The sequence below is a fragment of the Aulonocara stuartgranti genome (assembly GCF_965226115.1).
Source record: "Aulonocara stuartgranti genome assembly, chromosome: 18".
NCBI lineage: Eukaryota > Metazoa > Chordata > Actinopteri > Cichliformes > Cichlidae > Aulonocara > Aulonocara stuartgranti.
This window is the reverse complement of record NC_138954.1, coordinates 11,219,360-11,237,151: the sequence shown is the minus strand read 5'-3', so window position 1 is coordinate 11,237,151 and position 17,792 is coordinate 11,219,360. Positions and strand designations below refer to the sequence as shown.

General features: G+C 43.6%; 2 protein-coding genes across 2 annotated transcripts in view; both read left to right on the top strand.

Annotated features, from left to right (window-relative positions):
• Nucleotides 1–8,551, top strand: part of LOC309693576 (band 4.1-like protein 3) — a 45,601-nt gene extending 37,050 nt beyond the window's left edge. The window contains exons 22-26 of the mRNA XM_082512934.1: nt 195–278; nt 1,324–1,422; nt 3,559–3,639; nt 3,985–4,100; nt 7,417–8,551. Of these exons, the coding sequence (XP_082369060.1) occupies nt 195–278; nt 1,324–1,422; nt 3,559–3,639; nt 3,985–4,095 (375 nt within the window). The 3' untranslated portion in view covers nt 4,096–4,100; nt 7,417–8,551. The remainder of the gene's footprint in view (nt 1–194; nt 279–1,323; nt 1,423–3,558; nt 3,640–3,984; nt 4,101–7,416) is intronic.
• A 2,159-nt stretch (nt 8,552–10,710) lies between these two features.
• LOC309693477 (zinc finger and BTB domain-containing protein 14-like) lies at nt 10,711–13,503 on the top strand. The gene is made up of 2 exons (XM_082512722.1): nt 10,711–10,851; nt 11,495–13,503. Exon 2 carries the CDS (start codon nt 11,518–11,520, stop codon nt 12,688–12,690), a length of 1,173 nt encoding a protein of 390 aa, XP_082368848.1. The 5' UTR covers nt 10,711–10,851; nt 11,495–11,517; the 3' UTR covers nt 12,691–13,503.
• The last annotated feature ends 4,289 nt before the right edge of the window (nt 13,504–17,792 follow it).

Genomic DNA, 17,792 nt, shown 5'->3' with positions numbered 1-17,792 from the left:
CTTGGCTTAGCTTATTAGCATTATTTTAGTCAATGTGATTTACTTATTTTAAGAACAGAAGCACACAGTTAACAGTGAACACCTGTAGCATTTGATTTCAGGCATAACATCTGACTCAGGTAGGGTGCTTTTCATAATGCTGGTCTTCCCCTGCAGGCATTTATTTGTCCCTGTTTTGTGTATTTGTCAAACAGAGTCCCGACATTACCGCAGTGGCTACCAAAGACATGCCCGTGATCCACACTGAGACAAAAACGATCACCTATGAAGCTGCAGAGGTACATGTGACCACAATGTGTGACTGTCGTAGTTATTGGATGGCAGTGATGGAGGAATAGTGTACGAGTTGGTATAAGAAATTTAGCAGTAGCAACAGCAGGATTTGAGGTGAACTGACAATCATGTTGCAGAGCAGCACTCGTTCACTGAGTGCAGTGTTTGCATTTGCCTGGGAGGTCAAATATTAACCCGACTTTTAGCGCCATTTTGCTCCCCACTACCTCTTGTGAGAAATGTTTGTTTTGAAGCTTAAAGCTGCATTGTGTTCAGCTGCTAGCTTCTGACTATCATCTGCTTGGTGAGCAGCCAGCATTTAATGGAGAACAGTTATCAGAAACGCAAAAAGAAAAAAGGTACAGCAACTGCCTGCTGTGACAGCAGACGACCAGTGAGAGTGAGTCAAAACACTGAAGTTACTGGAAAGTCTGAGCAGTAAGAAATGAGATAAAAACACATTTTTGAAGCTTTGTAGAGCTGATGGGAACTGCAGCAGTTGGAGTTACTGCAGCTTTAAAGCTCAACTATAAATTTTCATGGATTAGCGATGGATTAAGTCAGCGTTTGTTAAATGGGGTACTCGCATCCCTTAGGCATGCTTTTAAAAACTGCAGGGGGGTAAGTATGTCTACCTCTGCCAAGGATGTTATGTGATTGGTTCAGTTTGTTTGTTTGTTTGTTTATAGCAAACAGTGTGGCTCACTTAAAACCACCAAGAGTTATCGTCTGACCTGCAGTTTGTCTCACTGTTTGTCTTCAGCTTCAGACTTGGCTGAAACACACTACCTGCACAGCAACAGACACACACAGTTATCTACTATATGGTGGGAAAAGTCAACATGTAGCAGCATGCAGCACAATCCAGATAATTTTCTCAGGAGTTAGTTGAGGCTGAAACGTAATTGAAAAAGAACTAAACGTGAATGAGTTTGAGCTTTGAGGTTTCCACTAATCAGTATTTATTGGAATTTAAAGAAGGTAGTACTGCTGCTGTGTTTAGATGGTTTTATGTGCAGTGCTCATGTAGAGTGTTTTGTGTATCAACAGGTTGAGACTAACGGTGATGCAGACCCCGGAGTGTTGCTGAGTGCTCAGACGATAACCTCAGAGACCACCAGCACCACGACAACCACACACATCACAAAGGTCAGGGCACATCTGTTGTTGCTTTAGACCAGGGGTGTCAAACTCAAATACACAGTGGGCCAAAATTCAAAACTGGAACGGGCTAACATTAATATTTATTGAAAAAAAAAAAATCTTCCTCCAGATATAAGAATGAATCTTTTCTTATGGACTCAAACAAGTTTTGCTGAAAAACTGAATATGGAACAAGCAAAGCTTAATATTAAACAATATATATATATTAGCTGTATAACACCAGTAGGCCAGCTCTAATAGTAATTTGGTATGGCTTCGCGGGCCAAATGTAATTAGGCTGCGGGCCAAATTTGGCCAGAGTTTGACACCTATGCTTTAGACTCTTCACGCTTGTTGTACATCTGAGCGTCTCTCTTCTTTCTGGCAAGTTTCAAACCTGAATCGCTGAATAAGCCGGGAAAGTGTTCTCATCAAGTGATCGCAAGTGTGTGCCTGCCCAAGGGGATGAAAACAGATGCATATATCCATCCCCTGGTTTTTATTTTCATGAGTTATTACAGTTTTGTTTTTATCGGTGCTTTTAGTATTGTTATTATTAGTAGTAGTATTATTATTATTATTATCATCATCATTAGTATTATCATCAGCTGCTTAAGCTACAAAAAAGGCCAAACAAGTTCAGATACCTAGATTAAGACTTTCTTATGACGAGCTGACGGGAGTATTGCAGTGACTGGCTCAGCTTCGGCGCCTAATAAGCTCATCACTGGACCCACTTCAGTTTGCCTACCAGCCTGGCATTGGAGCGGATGATGCCGTCATTCACCTCCTACATCGTTCCCTCGCTCACCTGGAGACCGCTGGAAGCACTGTGAGAATCATGTTCTTTGATTTCTCCAGTGCCTTCAACACCATTCTTCCCTCGGTTCTAAAGGACAAGCTGGTGAACTCTGGAGTGGACCATCACCTCACTACCTGGATCCTGGACTACCTCACCGACCGACCACAGTATGTGAGGACTCAGGGCTGTGTGTCGGACAGGGTCGTCTGCAGTACGGGGGCCCCACAGGGAACGGTTCTGGCTCCGTTCCTCTTCACCATCTACACTGCAGACTTCTCCCACAATTCCACCCAGTGCTTCCTGCAGAAGTTCTCTGATGACTCTGCAATAGTCGGCCTCATCACTGATGGGGACGACAAGGAGTACAGAGGTCTGACCCAAGACTTTGTGGACTGGTGCCAGCTGAACTACCTCCAGATCAACGCCAGTAAAACCAAGGAACTGGTGGTAGACTTCCGCAGGCACAAGCATTCTCCACTGCAACCACTGAACATCCAAGGTATGGACATTGAGGCTGTGGACAGCTACAGGTACCTTGGTGTTCATCTGAACAATAGACTGGACTGGACTCATAACTCAGACGCCCTCTACAGGAAAGGGCAGAGCAGGCTGTACCTGCTGCGGAGACTCAGGTCGTTTGGAGTGGAGGGCCCACTCCTGAAGACCTTCTATGACTCTGTGGTGGCTTCTGCTATCTTTTATGGTGTGGTCTGCTGGGGCGGCAGCATCTCTGCTGGGGACAGGAAGAGACTGAACAGGGTGATCCGAAGGGCCAGCTCTGTTCTAGGATGCCCTCTGGACCCAGTGGAGGTGGTGAGTGACAGGAGAACGGCGGCTAAGCTGTCATCCCTGTTGGACAACATCTCCCACCCCATGCAGCAGACTGTGACAGCACTGAGCAGCTCCTTCAGTGGGAGACTGCGGCACCCACGGTGTGGGACGGAGAGATTTCGCAGGTCTTTCCTCCCCACTGCTGTCAGACTCCATAATAAAGACTTTAACTGATCAAGCACACACATCCATACATATGCAATAATACTAAGTGCAATAATCCTTTCTGTCATCGTTGTATTTTTACTCAGTTGTATATAGTATTTGTATTTGTATTCTATTTTTATCTATTGTATATTTATTTTATTTTATTCTACTGTATATAGTATTTTATTTTATTCTATTCTGTACAGTTGTGTACTCTATTATTCTTATTGTATTCTAATTTTTGCCTCATAACTTTTGCACTGTCCACTTCCTGCTGTGACAAAACAAATTTCCCACGTGTGGGACTAATAAAGGTTATCTTATCTTATCTTATCTTATTTTATGTGTTTTCTGTTGGTCAGACGGTGAAAGGAGGCATATCGGAGACAAGAATCGAGAAAAGGATCGTTATCACCGGAGACGCAGACATCGACCATGACGAGGTCTTTTAGTCCTTTCATACTGTTTCTCTGCTTACCCATACTCATTATTTTTCTCTTTCTGCAAAGCTGATTATTTGATTGTGTGGTAAATTAAAAAGGTCAAGTGCTGAGCGGTGACTTAGTAACCGTCAGGATATTTAGGACAGGAATGGGCTAACGTGACATTTTAAACAAATTAACTCATCATATGGCTTAACAAGTTCTGGACGTATAAGAAATGTGACTAAAAATGACTTCCCTGTTGGCATACTGACTTACAATCCAACATCCCCGCTCCCTCCCTGCCTTTCTCCGTTCTCTGTCTCCCCCTGGTGATCCCTTTTGGCACTGCACTCCCGTATGTAGGCTCTGGCTCAGGCCATAAAGGAGGCTAAAGAACAGCACCCTGACATGTCAGTGACCAAAGTAGTGGTACATAAAGAGACAGAGATCACGCCAGAGGAGGGGGAGGACTGAACCAGGTAAGACAGCAAGGCCCCAAGTCCCGATCCCGGCGCTGTCCTGTTTAGTCTGGTTTTAATTTGGTTGAACTGGGCTTTGTTTTTCTTGTTTGTTCTTTCAAGCTGGTTTCCTCTCTTAGGCATGCTGCTTTTCCATCAGCACTTCTTCTCACTGGTGCAGATAGCCCTGTTTCTGTGGTACTTACAACTAATGCATCATGCTGCTGTCATTTCATTCCCCTCTGCAGGGAAAAGGACTGAAGATGCATGTGTGCACACAGGCCGGATATTACAGTCTCAATTCGTAATGACAAGGCTTAAAAACATTTACAGTAATGCTGCCGGCAGTCTCATGCAATCTAGTGCAATATGGCTACAACACTTCCCTCTGCTGGAGAGAAACACAATGAACTTTTATTTGAGAGCTACAGCCATGTACTGTGTGTTTAAAGATGTCTTTACTCCCTTTTTTTAAAGATATTTTGTAAGTTTAAATTGCTGCGCTAATATTACAGTTTTCTAAATAAGAAGTGTATTCTTATTTATTTATTAGACACACATGTGGAAAAATGTTTGAAATTATGCCTGCATGTTGTGAAACATTGAGTGAAAAGATCTTCCATATATTGTTCTGCCTGCATTGTGGTAGCTCACAAAGAGCACAGGCAGGGATGAGCGATTAAATTCCAGCTGAACCGGCTTCCGCTCCGAGCCTGCGACTGCAGACGCGCCCGTATGGACTGAAATCTGATCTTGAGTGCACACAGATGTGCTTTGGTCTATTTTCAACTACGCTCTGTAAATTTGAAATTATATATGTTAGCTGAGGAAATCCTTGTGTACCCAGTTGTACAGGTCACAAAAAAGATTACATTTGGAGAAATTAATTTTTAGGGCTTTTTTGAAACTACTGAATATGCATGTGACATAAAATATCAGATTTAATCTGATTTGAAAGTTGTTCACTAATTGTTCTTTTAAACTCTATGAAAAGTTTGTGACACAAAGGCGAAAACCGCAATAATTTTGCAGCAGACAGCAGCCTGCTTTTCATGGAAATGAACACCAGAGCCTGGGGTTCATCCCTGAGATGATTCTAGGGCACACTGTGACACACTTCTGCTTTCAGTTGCACTTCCCTGTTTTTGCACGAAGGGAAAAATAGGTCAGCAGTCCTTATGGCGTTTCAACAAACTCTGCAAATACAGCCATTTGTGTTTCAACTTGTCCACTGTGGGTATTGTGAGGATTTTCTCATGTGTGGAGCTGTTATAAAAGAACTTTGCATTTCACTGCAGCACAGCATGTCATTCTAGTTGCCTTCTCTCAAGCATTTATAGTCTCTGGAAAGTGCTCGCTGTCAAGTTTTACTCTAGTTCACCTTTTGGCAGTGAAACTTGTTCCTTTATCCTCTGACTGACTGAAACGGTCCCAAGGCGCTGCGTTTGGGATGAGCGAGCGTGCATGTGTGTGCTTGTGTGACTCACCAGATGGGAATGCTTGACTTTGTTTCTGCAGCCTTGCCCTCAGTCCTGTGTTTGCGTGTGTGCTGTCTTATCTGAGTGTGCTTGAACAGCTCTGGTAACATGATAATAAATGTTTGTAGTGTTTTGGGTAGTTGTTGTTTCCCTTGGGTGCTAGATACACACAGAGTGGTGGTGCAACCAGAAAAATTGGAAATCACCATTTTCTTCCTTTTTTGTTTCTCATGTTAGGAACACGTCCACAATGAAGTCAAAATGTAACTTATATTGTTTTAAATTGCGTGAGATAGTTTCCTGTTTATATGCCATTTAATGTGGGTGTGAAGGATTTGATATCAACAGGTGGTGACTCAAGGCCTAGCTGTATACAAATGTTGGCCAATCGTAGCCATAGGGGGACCAGTAAGGGCGATAAAGTGTGACACAGTCTGACACTGGAAAAGAAGATGAAGGTGAACAAGTTTGACATTGCAAGCCAAAATCCTGGTTTTCCTTGTCCACATGTAAACACAGAACAGAGTTTCTGGGGGGGGGGAAAGCTCCATTTTCTGTGTGGATGAAAGGCCAAAACACATAGAATAAAGCCACGTGCATGCAGACAGACCGTTAGCAAAAAAATATACAGCCCAGCCTCAGGACAGATTGAAAAAGTGAAATGTGACATGGACACAAATCGCCTGTGACGGTCAACACAACCTGGAAACAAATGTCAGTTGGAAGCATGTTTACTTCCCGCAACAAAAACTGTTATGAGATGCCTCAGACGGGCGTCTTCATCAGGACAATGATGATTTCTTTTTTTCTTTTCTTTTTTTGGTGGTTTATGGTGGTTAAAAAAAACAAAACAAATTAGTAGCTGTCAAACTGTGAAGCGCCACAGGTAAAAACAATAAACATGTTCTTCTTAAGGGAAAATAAACTAGTTTGTTAGTGTTACTATGTGATTTTAATGATTCCTAAATATTCCCTCCCCTTAACCAATAAATCAACGAGTGAAGATATAAGTAATGATAGCGCCTAACTTTTTAAAATAACTTAAAAAGGCAATATTATAAGGCCTACTTTTTGAGCTATTAGTGATGCGCTTGTTGTTTTTAACTTATTTACCAGCTGTCACTAAAAAAATACCTCAACTTTTCTAGTCTCCTAACCTAATAAAGTATAAATAACATTAAACATCACCAACAGGTGTAAATAGTTCAAATATTTACCACTTGTGACTGCTATGCAGATGTTTATGATTATTTGGTATTTGGACTTTGCATTCTTATTGCATTAGCATTTGTTGCATTTATGATATTTTAGAGCCATAATAACTGAAGTTGTTTAGTTATTGTTTACTTATTTCAAGTACCAACAAAGTGGAGCTGGGTTTAAGTGGAGGCAGTTTTAAATACAGTAAATAAAATAATAATTCTTAGTCGGGGGGACTAATGATAAATCATTTTTTTGTGTATACATCCGTGCTATACAACTGTGCTAGCTACTGTAATTAAAGTTCAGGGAAATTGGGTCTAAAGTGAAGTTGTTGGGGTTTTTTTTTTTTTCTAAAAGCTACAAGCAGCTGCTGGTTGGGTAAAAGAGCCACATGTTTGAGACCCCTGGTCTAAACACGTGTAGGAGTTGTTGAATCCGTTGTCAGGATGGCACTTTTGTGGATTTCCTGTTGCCCGACTAGCCTGTGTGTATCTGTCTTGTATATTTGCATTTTTCTAACTTTTCTCTGAGCGTCTGTTTAACTTAACTGCCTTAAGCTGAAGTGAGGCTCATTTTCACTCTTTGGCAGAATGAACAGTGGCAGTAAATGTTCAGCTTACAGGATTCACTGACTTCTATTTCCTCTCCTCTTACAGGAATAACTCTGAGGGCTTTTTTTTTTTTTTTTTTTTTTTTTTAAACCTCTGCACCCTCCCAGAATCCAGCATCCAGAACTCCACATATAACGTCGGGACTCTCAGAAGACTAGAAAGGCCTCCTACTCTCCAAGTGCTGCAGCTCCGCCGCTAGTCACAGCCATCATCTGCAAAACAACTAAATGCATTTTGCATGAGAAGGAAGCAACGTTGCATTATCAAACAAGATTATACAGAAAACCATGTGATTCTCCAAGTGGTTCCTCAATCCGTCTGCACGCCAAATCCCTGTGTGCAGCAAGCAAAACCTTTTGCTTTCACTGCCTTATATGACTTTGATGCATTTTTATGATTATTGAGAATAATTATTGTAGCAACGTTTTATTTATGAAATAAAGCCATCACTCCGGAAACTTAAAATCGCTGTAGGCTGTATATGTTAGAGAGCGTACACTATTTAACCTCGCAGTAGAAGTGCCAACGTTATTTACAAGCAAGCATCGCCTCATTCCTTCAAACAGCTCCGTGGTTATCCAGCAGGTATGTCACTACAGAAATCACTACAGCTACGTACTGTACATATCAAAGCTTTCCTAGGAAAATAGCAAATTATCTTTCAAAGTTGATTTTTTTTTTTTTTTGTCATGTCTACTTGAATAGCATTTTCCTTTATATCAGTGTTTCATCATTTCTCATTGATTCCCCCACTTCAAGGTTTTTAGAGACTATGTCCTGGCAAAAAAGTCAAGGGATCAAAGGTTTCTGGGCATGAAATGGATTTTATTTGCCTGTGGAGGGTTTGTTTTTTCTCCAGGGTAGATGATCAGCTGCAGCACAAGTCCCAGGTTTGTGTGACTGTGAGGCAAAGGGTTCAGACTGGTGAGCTCTCCCCTGATTTACATTCAAAGCCAAGAGAGATCTATAATCCCCCTCCACTTTCGCCCACCCTGAACACATCAGCTGTGTTGCCCCCCTCTTATCCATTCTAATGTATCCAAAAAAATGAGTATTATTGATGTACAGCTGTGTTTTCCTCAAAAAGGTGCAACAAAAGTGGCAAGTGCATTTGTTTTGTTTTGTTTTTTTTAATTTGCTGGTCTCTTCTAAAATAATAAAAACCACCACAGTACTGAAACCTGTGTCAGCACTCATTTATGCCTCTTTAAGTATCAGTTTTTGTCATCTCCAAATATAGTTAAAATAGTGGAAATATGATTGAATAGTTGTGCTAATTTTAAATTATGTGTAACTTTGATTTTAATTTGATATTAAATTGTTAAATCTTAAAGTTTCACTTTATGGAAATATGCTAAAATCAATTAGGCTGAGCACACGGCAGAAACGGATCGATCTTTAAGCGGTAAAATCAAACTTAAGCAGGGTGAAATTATCTAAAAATGACATAATTAAAGTTAAATTAATGTTTAAATATGATGATGGGAGGCGGTTGAGGCTGTAAGCTGCAGCCCATCTATTATTTATGAAACCAAATGCTCCAAACCCTTAATTGACCTGTTAAAAGGAGAGCCCGCGGGCTAATTAAGACAGGCGTTGTGCAGTCAGAGGTAATTACTGTGAATACGCGGAAGCCCCGCCCCTCTGCGTACGTGCGGTTATTTCCCAAGATTTATAGAGAGTAAGAGCGCTCACTCCGTCTCTTATTGTGTGAATAAATGTGCATTTGTTACTAAAGTGCACCTCAGAGTCGCATGAATGTCACCACAGTGGTTACAAAGAATATTAATTACACACAGGATTAGAAATTTATAAAAAAAGTGAAAGTATTTCCAGGTGGAAGGAAACTTTTGAAACACTTAAAAATCTACAATAGAAATGTTTTTTTGTTTTTGTTTTTTGCTTGTTTATTGTTGTTTGTTTTTTTTTTAAGAATTGTCACACATGTAGTGACAGTAGAAAACATGTGGCACAATGGTGCATTATGTAATTGTTTTAGCATTCTAGCCCACTTGAGACCACACTGGGCTGTAGCCCATGAACTAACACCCCTGCTGAACAATATTGGAGTAAACGCCCGTGGCTACTCAATCTTCAGCATCATTTGTCCAGTATATCTACCATCCCTCCTGTCCAAACCATCTCAGCCTGTCCTCTCTAAACCACTCTGCCTCACGTATTCATTTCTAATCTTGTGAACGCTACTCTTAAATTTCAGCATCTTAATTAATAATAATAATGGATTGCATTTATATAGCGCTTTTTGGGACCCCTCAAAGCGCTTTACAATACCACTATTCAGTCACTCTCACATTCACACACTGGTGAAGGCAAACTACAGTTGTAGCCACAGCTGCCCTGGGGCAGACTGAAGCGAAGCTGCCATATTGCACCATTGGCCCCTCTGGCCATCACCAGTAGGCGGTAGGTGAAGTGTCTTGCCCAAGAACACAACAACCGAGACTGTCCGAGCTGGGGCTCAAACCAGCAACCTTCCGATTACAAGACGAACACCCAACTCTTGAGCCACCGAAAAACAGAAAATTTTACGTGTGTGGTGGGGGGCAAAGGAGGGGCACATACCTCTTCAGCAAGTATGTGAAAAGCCCTACATGTAACAGAGTCAACAAAATATCCACAAAAACACTTTAAATCTATTTATTGTATTATTATCTCTTTTGAGAAAACAAAGAATTTTTTTTGTATAAATGAGACCCCCCTCCCCCCAAAAGTTCCCCAAAATAAATACAGAAAAAGAACTTAAATGACTGTACTGGGGTGATGAACATAAAAGTTGTGGTGGGCAGCTGGGGGCTGTTGCTTCCCCGTGCCCCCCTGTAGGTCTCCCCCTGCTAAAAGCTTATCAAAAAGAAAAGCTTCAAGCCCAGATGATACTTTGTGTCTGTAGGTAGGTTTTTGGACACCCAGGTTATGTCTAAGACTTGGACTGAAAGCGAGTGGACTTCTTTATGTTTCTTGAAGACATTTCACCTTTCATCCAACAGACTTCTTCAATTCTAAAACCAAATGGTGGAGAGTCCCTGGTATTTAAATCCTAGTGGGAATTGTCCCTTAAGGGGGTGTCACGTGTCTCATTGAGTGTCACTGTGTATCTGCATTTCTTGGCAATTTTGTTCAGTTAATATGAATAAATAAATACTTTTTGTAATCAAATGTTCTTAATTTTAACTTCAAGACGTGAACAGACGGACTATCTGATGGGTGTTTGCTTGTATTATATTTAAAAATCACCAATATATTCAGCACGTCGTCTGATTTCCGGCAGAGTGAGTCATCACCGCGTGTATAGACGATCTCGGTAGCGCGCTTCGCTCCGGTGCTGTAGGTGGCAGCAGAACAATGCAGCATTTCCTGTGGAGCCGCACAGTCACAACAAGAGGAGGAAGAGGAAAAACGACAGCTCTGGATCGTCGTCGACTGCCTTGCGTGACAACACAGGGAATCGCGTTCAGGCTTCGGGTAATAACATTTTTTATTTCCTCTTTGTCTGCTCGGGCGGCGCGGAACAGCGCGCGGCGGGTTTTTGGAGGTTTGTCGGTCTGTTCGCCGCCGTCTCCTCTGCTGTTTGTGAACTCAGTTAAAGGCACCAGAAACATGCCAATGGAGGCTTGCTGACCAAAATGGCTGGGCGCAGTGAAATGTGAAATATTCTTGCTAAGGTTATCCTTCCTGCACGCGACGCGACTGTCACGCGAACTCGGCGGTAAAACGCGCTTTTTAAGTGGAGAATAGTGCGCGTGTTTGTTTCTGCTGCCGTTACTTTTCTGTTTTTGCTTCTTATTATTAGCGCTACTGCGGCTCTGGGCCCTGCCGTATTTTTTCTTCGGGGTTTCTGCATCGGTTGTTTGGCCACTTGTTTGCTCTCTTGTCTGTCGGGCGCTTATTTATGAACAGGTTCACCTTCGGTTGCAAGTTTCTCCGATACTTTGTTTGTTAGGCGCGCTGCATACGCTACCTGTATATATTTTCCAAAGTGGCATGCAAATAGAGCTCCACCCCTCAGCTGTGCAGGGTGCATGCATGCCCTCGTTCTTTGGTGGGAATCAAAATATTTGACAAGTTTGCTGATTTTTGTTTTTTTTTTCCCTGCCCCCCTCTGCAGGTTGCTCCAGTTTGTCCTGCAACATGTCTGATTTACTAAGATATATCGACTATGACCACAAAGCCACCTTTCTGAAGATGCTCAACCAGCAGAGGTTGGAAGGTGAGCACTGTGATGTGGTGGTCGTGGTGGAAAACATAGAGTTCAGGGCTCACCGCTGTGTCTTGGCCGCCTGCAGCAACTATTTCAAAAAGCTCTTTAAGAAACAGAGCGACGAGGACAACTCCATCGTGGAGTTGGACTTCATCCGTTCGGATATCTTCGAGGAGGTGCTTAATTACATGTACACAGCCAGGCTGGCTGTGAGGAAGAAGGACATCAATATGATGATGTCGTCTGGTCAGATCCTGGGCATCAACTTCCTGGATAACTTGTGCACCCAGAAACGCGAGCTGACCAACATGAAAACGCGGGAAAACCAGGCTCCGGGTGACCATGGGATGAGAGCTCAGGATGCCATCCTGAAGGAGCTGGCTATGGAGGAGGTGAGGAAGAACAGCTTCTATGATCAGGGGATGGATAGCATGGGGCCCGGTGGCTCACACGTGTCTCAGCCGCACAACTATAACACCAACATGGGCAAAGAGCCGCACAGCCACACCTGGGGCTCATCGACCTCCAGCGACATGAAGCTGGAGTACCTGCTGTATGGCCACCGCGACCACGGCTCCTGCCAGAGCACGGGAGCAAAGCCCATGGACCACAACGCCAAAAAGGAGAGGCTGCTCACCGCCAACCGCCCCTACGGCTGTGAGCACTGCCCCAAAGCCTTCACCACTGCCGCCCACCTCAAAGAGCATCTGAAGATCCACTCTGGTTTCAAGCCACACCGCTGCGTGGTGTGCGGCAAGGCCTTCATCAGGGGGCCCGACCTGAAGAGGCACGAAAGGGTCCACAGCAACGAGAGGCCCTTCGCGTGCCAAATGTGCGAAAAGGCATTCAAGCACAAGTCCCACCTGAAAGACCATGAACGGCAGCACCGGGGCGAGCGTCCCTTCAACTGCGGCTCCTGCGACAAAGCCTTCATCAAAGCGTCGGATCTGAAGCGCCACTGGAACACCATGCACAGCGCCAACCCCCGCAGACAGATGTCGCTGTCTCCCGCCGCCTCCCAGCAAGGCCAGGGAGACGCCACCGACCAGAGAGACTGGAAAATGGAGACCGGGCTACACTCGCATAACTCTGGGGACTGTTGAGCCTGCAAGCACACGTGCATACACTCACACACAGACACACATACTGACACGCAGACACACTTACATACAAATAAATATGTATACAGACTGACACAACCACAAACCTGTGACAGGCTGCGTGGCCTGACATCACATGAACAGCAATCGGAGTGAGTAACAAGAGATCATAGCATGTTAATAAGACTGTGGGGCTGTATTATTATTCTAAAGAGTTATGTCAAAGCGATGTTTCCTTTCCACCTGTAAAATCATGTAAATGTTTAGTTCACACTCTACATATATTTTTCACAAAGCATTGTTGCTATGTAGACTGAGGGTTCTCATAACATTATTCTCTTTTACTTTAATGGGATATGTAACATTTAAATGTTTGTTTAACCTTTACTGGATTTTATGGAGATGAAACGAGAGAGTGTAATAGAGAAAGGGGGAGGGCGGGGAGATATTTCTGCATAACATTTGTTGCATTGAGTATATTCACGTGGATGTTTTTAATGGCTGTGTTTAGTTGTATTGATTGATATTACACTGTAAGAGTAAGAGTCACCATTTTGCATTCAGCGCAGATGATACCAAAGTCTTGGGACTCTTGATGGATCGCCTTTATTGAGGTTGTCCTGCCCAAGCAACCGGCCAACTAGATTTACTGTTATACAGTATAACTGTCATCCAGCTATCAACAGTTAATGATAGATGTCTGTATATACTGTAGCTTAGTTTGTTGCACAATTAGAGTACACAATAATGAATTATGCACATATAACATTGTCCTACTCCAACACTTTGACAATAAACACCATTTGCTGTGTTTTATTGCTTTGTCAAAGGGGTTTTTTGGAAGGTAGAAGCGAGCTGAGCACGCTCCGTGGGATATGTGTCATGCAGAATAACTTTTCCTGTCATATCAAACCATGAAGGTAACGGTGCCACACCCAGATCAGCTGCGGGACACAGATCTGATCTTCTTTTTCTTCAAAGTTGAGCAACATGCAATGATTGAGTTTGGTCTGCTAAATGGCTACATGAAGCAAAGAGCTGCCTGAAACAGCAGCAGGCGTGTCCACTCGTCACAGCAGAGAAAGCACAAGTGGCTCCGATCCATTAAGTTTCCCAGTAAGCCTTGATGGCAAACCAGCAAAGAGGCGGGAGCTCCTCAAAGTTGGACCGCAGCCATCGTTAATCCACTTGTGCCTGCCCTCCTGTTAAGCCAAAATGATCTTGGGGGAAGCTTTTTGTTTTTATTTATTTTTTAGGTTGGTACTTTTTAAGTGTTTTTCAATAACTTGTTCAAAAATGTTTCTCTAAATTAGACAACAGACTCACTGAGAGTGGAGAGTGGGGAGTGGGGGGGGGAAACACAACATGTTGCAGGTAGTTGAAGCTTAAACTTCCTTTCTCCCGCACATGTAGCAGCACCTCGGGGTTTGGTTTATAAGCCTGGCCTATGCAAACAATCACATCTGTTTCCCTGCTCCCACCCGCTTTAACCAGCGCTCAAGTCCGCTGAGCCCTTTGTGTGTTTGTCCAGCTTGTTTCAGCTTTCTTGCATCTCTATACTTTAACACATGCGACGAACCTCGCACTGACCCGAGCATCATGTGAGCGAAAAGCCAATTTGCACACGGCATGAAGCCAGCGAGTGCACCCAACATGGCTGTCCTTTAATCTTGAAGGGGGAAAAAAAAAAATCCAAACATAAGTGCAGCTCTCTCATACTCTGCATGCAACACTAGATGGTGCCCTGTTCATAGTGATTGACCTGTTGCTGCCCAGCTTGACCTGCTCTCTCTTTGACTGTCCGGAGCGAAAGATATAGGTATCAGTATAAAAGTTACTCGGTTTCTAATGGATGCTCACGGGTAGGGAGGAGAAGAGGGGAGGGGGAAAAAAAGAGCACATATGGTTCCTGTGTGTTGAAAATGTATGCGTTCTCACACCTCAGTGTTTTCCATATATTTACATACATCTGATTCCAGTGGTTGGAGCGAGGCCAGTTGCAGCATCGGGGCCTTACAGTCTCCTTTCTGTTTGCAGTGACGGGCAGATGGAGAAGCTCAGTTCTCATTTATGACAGTTTGACCGCACAGTTTAAGGAAGGGGAGAACATCATCAGCGCTGATCCCGTTTGATGCCTGTATCTCACATTGATCTATTTTAAACTGTCAACAGGTTTGATCGCCTGTAGTTTGGGGTGAAGCCGTTTTTGTGGGAAAACTGACGTCAGTGTCTAATGGAAAAGGCGAGCCTTGCCTCACTGATGTCAGTAGATGCCCGAGATCTGTTTTCTGCATTTCCTGGCCCTGCTGGACTGTACTGTGTGTGTGTGTGTGTGTGTGGGGGTGGGGGGGTTGTGGGAGTGTGCATTAAAGCCAGTGAATGATGCAGGATATGGGTTTGTATCACATTGTTAGGCTCAATGAGGCTGGGTGTGTGCGTCTTTGTGTCGTGACTGCCTGCACGTCAGTATCTTTGAAGAAGGTTGAAATGTAATGTGTATGTGAATTGGTGTGTGTGTGCACGCCTAGGGATTGGTGTGATGAGAGCTTTTTGTGTGCTTTTTAAAGTAGCACATTTATATGTGCGTGCACGCACGTACACGTGTGCATGCATGTGTGATGACTGAGCGAGGAGGGGCTGGTGGATAGCGTGCATCCGTGTGTGTGTGTGTGTGTGTCCGCTTGCATTGAGTGTTTTTGTGCGCTACATGCATCTATAATGAGCTCTCTGTGTGCAAACACACATTCTTGTGTGAGTGACAGGCAACGAGTAAATGTGTATTCATGCATGCGTGCGCACCCATTCGTGCCTGTATTAGGATTATGCGTTTGTGTGTCAGTGCTTATATGTTCTTCCGTATGCATGAGCTTGCCTGTGCGTGCGTGCGTGCAGAAGCACACATCAACACTATTTAGGGAATTCTTGCTTCAGCAGTATGAATTCCATAATGCGCCGCGTCACATGAATGAATATATGTATTTGAATGTGGCATACATTAGTAGTGTGGGGGGCTGTGCGTTCAGATTCATGTCTGCAGAAGTTTATGCGGCTTTCTCTGCGTGCATACTCTCTCTTCAGCTTTGGTTTATGTGTGTGTGTGTGGGCGCGAGTGCATGTGTACAACAGTATGTGTATATGTGTACAATGAACACCCGGTTTCCATTACCCAGGCCGGCGTGGTTCCCTCAGCCAGACCACAAACCTCCTGTCTCCACTGTGGCTCCACCCAGCGCTGCCACAGGCTTCCCAGAAAAGAACAGTGTCTAATTAAAAAACTTTAATTACATTCATCTCATCTCTCTCGCACTCACATACACACACGCTTGGGGAGAATAAAATAACTGTATATAAACAATTCCTTGTGATAGATGAGAATGAAAGGCCAAGCCAGCAGGTTTTTTTGTTTTGTTTTGGGTTTTTTTGTTTTATTTCCTCCCAGGCAGAGAACGGCTTTTAATCAGAGTTGCTGACATGCACGAGCCATATAGTCTCCTACGATGTTGTCCTCCACTTGAGCACCATCTGGAATTTCTTCAGCTCTAAAAGGACTTTTTTTGATCGTGCTGTGTGTCGCTCTGTCCTCTGCTGTCTTTTCACGAGTAGTTTTATGCTCCCGATATGATCTCTGAGGCATCTTAAATGTTGAAGAAGAAAAGTATAAATCACTGAACAACTGTGCATCTCCAGTTTATGTACTGTATAAACACACTCGGGCTATTAAACTGATTTGTGGGATGGCACTTAGAGTGACACGACTGTAAAATAACGCTCTATTAACGGCTCGTCTTCAGAGTGAATGTCACATTAATGCAAGGAGGATCTCTGAGGAATTTTCCTGGGGCGGTTCACTCATCACCTTGAACGCATGGGCCTCCCTATCTGACCTGCTTCCCCTCCCGTTCCCATCAGACTGCATAGATGTAGGTTTATTAACTGTGACCCTGTGTGTCCACAGACAATGTATGTCTTTGTTGATCAGGATGGCGAGAGTCGGACCGGTTGAGGTAGGTTATCGGGCCATCTACAGAGGACTGAGAGAGTCGGCTGGATCGCGGCAATCTGCCTGCGGGACTCATTGTTCAGGCCCAGACCAGATGTTCCAGCTGAGAGATTACCATCATATCACTCCTCAGTGGGGAGTCCAGCCGCACTCTCCACGTCCTACGTCACTGTCTCCCCTTCCTCTCTCATCCCTTATCTTTTCCACCTGCTCTGTTTTCTCTACATCCACAACATTTGCTCCCTTCTTACTTATCTCCGTCCTACTCTTTCCCTTCTTTTCTCCTGTTTCTGCTCCTCCCTTACTCCCTGCTTCCATCGTGTATCCTCTCCTTCCTTATTTCCTCATCTCCCCTTCCTTACATCCTCCTTTTCTTTATTCTTCACTTCTTCTTCTTCTTCCTCCTCTTTCAACTCCTGATGCACCTGTTTTCCCTCCATCCTTTTCTTTTAATCATTTTTCTTTCCTCCTTACCTTCATGTTACTCTCCCGTCTTCCTCAGCGATAACAACCGAGGGACTCACTTTGGTCAAACACAGTTCACGCTGTTCTCTTCTTCCCCTCCTTCCACCTCTTGTTATCAGTCTCCGCCATGAAGTCTCGCTTTAATGAAATTCCCCTGCTGATCACTCTGACGGATCTGAAGGCAGTGTTTGTTGGGAGACCACATCTGGGGAGTAGCTGAGGGCATGAAAAGGAAAAGCAACTGTAATCTGGTTCTAAAAAATGTTATCTGGAGTCTGTCCTAATGTGGAATCGTTTAGGAGAAGATTTGATTAAAGTAACTTGTAGATTTGGTGAAATGTAACACATTCGATCAAAGAATCCACGAGTTTTAACAACTGCCAAACCGGAAATGCAGTTTTCCCTGGTCAATCCAAAAATGTGTACAGTAAATCCTCTGCTGTGGGAAAAGCTCCAGTTTTGGCTTTAAGAGTTTTAAGATTAGGCTTAACACTTGTCTTTGTGTTAAAGCTTACAGTTAGAGCTGATCCGTCGTCCACTCTGTGCATTTATGCCTCTGCTGAAACGTGCGTCTGACCTCACTGTGTTGGTGTGGTTAGAGTGGTGGAAAGCGTGTAGAGCAAGTCAATAAAAGATTAGG

Excerpts from the sequence above, each read along its gene's own strand:
- LOC309693477 (XM_082512722.1), top strand. The coding sequence starts at position 11,518 with ATGTCTGATTTACTAAGATATATCGACTATGACCACAAAGCCACCTTT.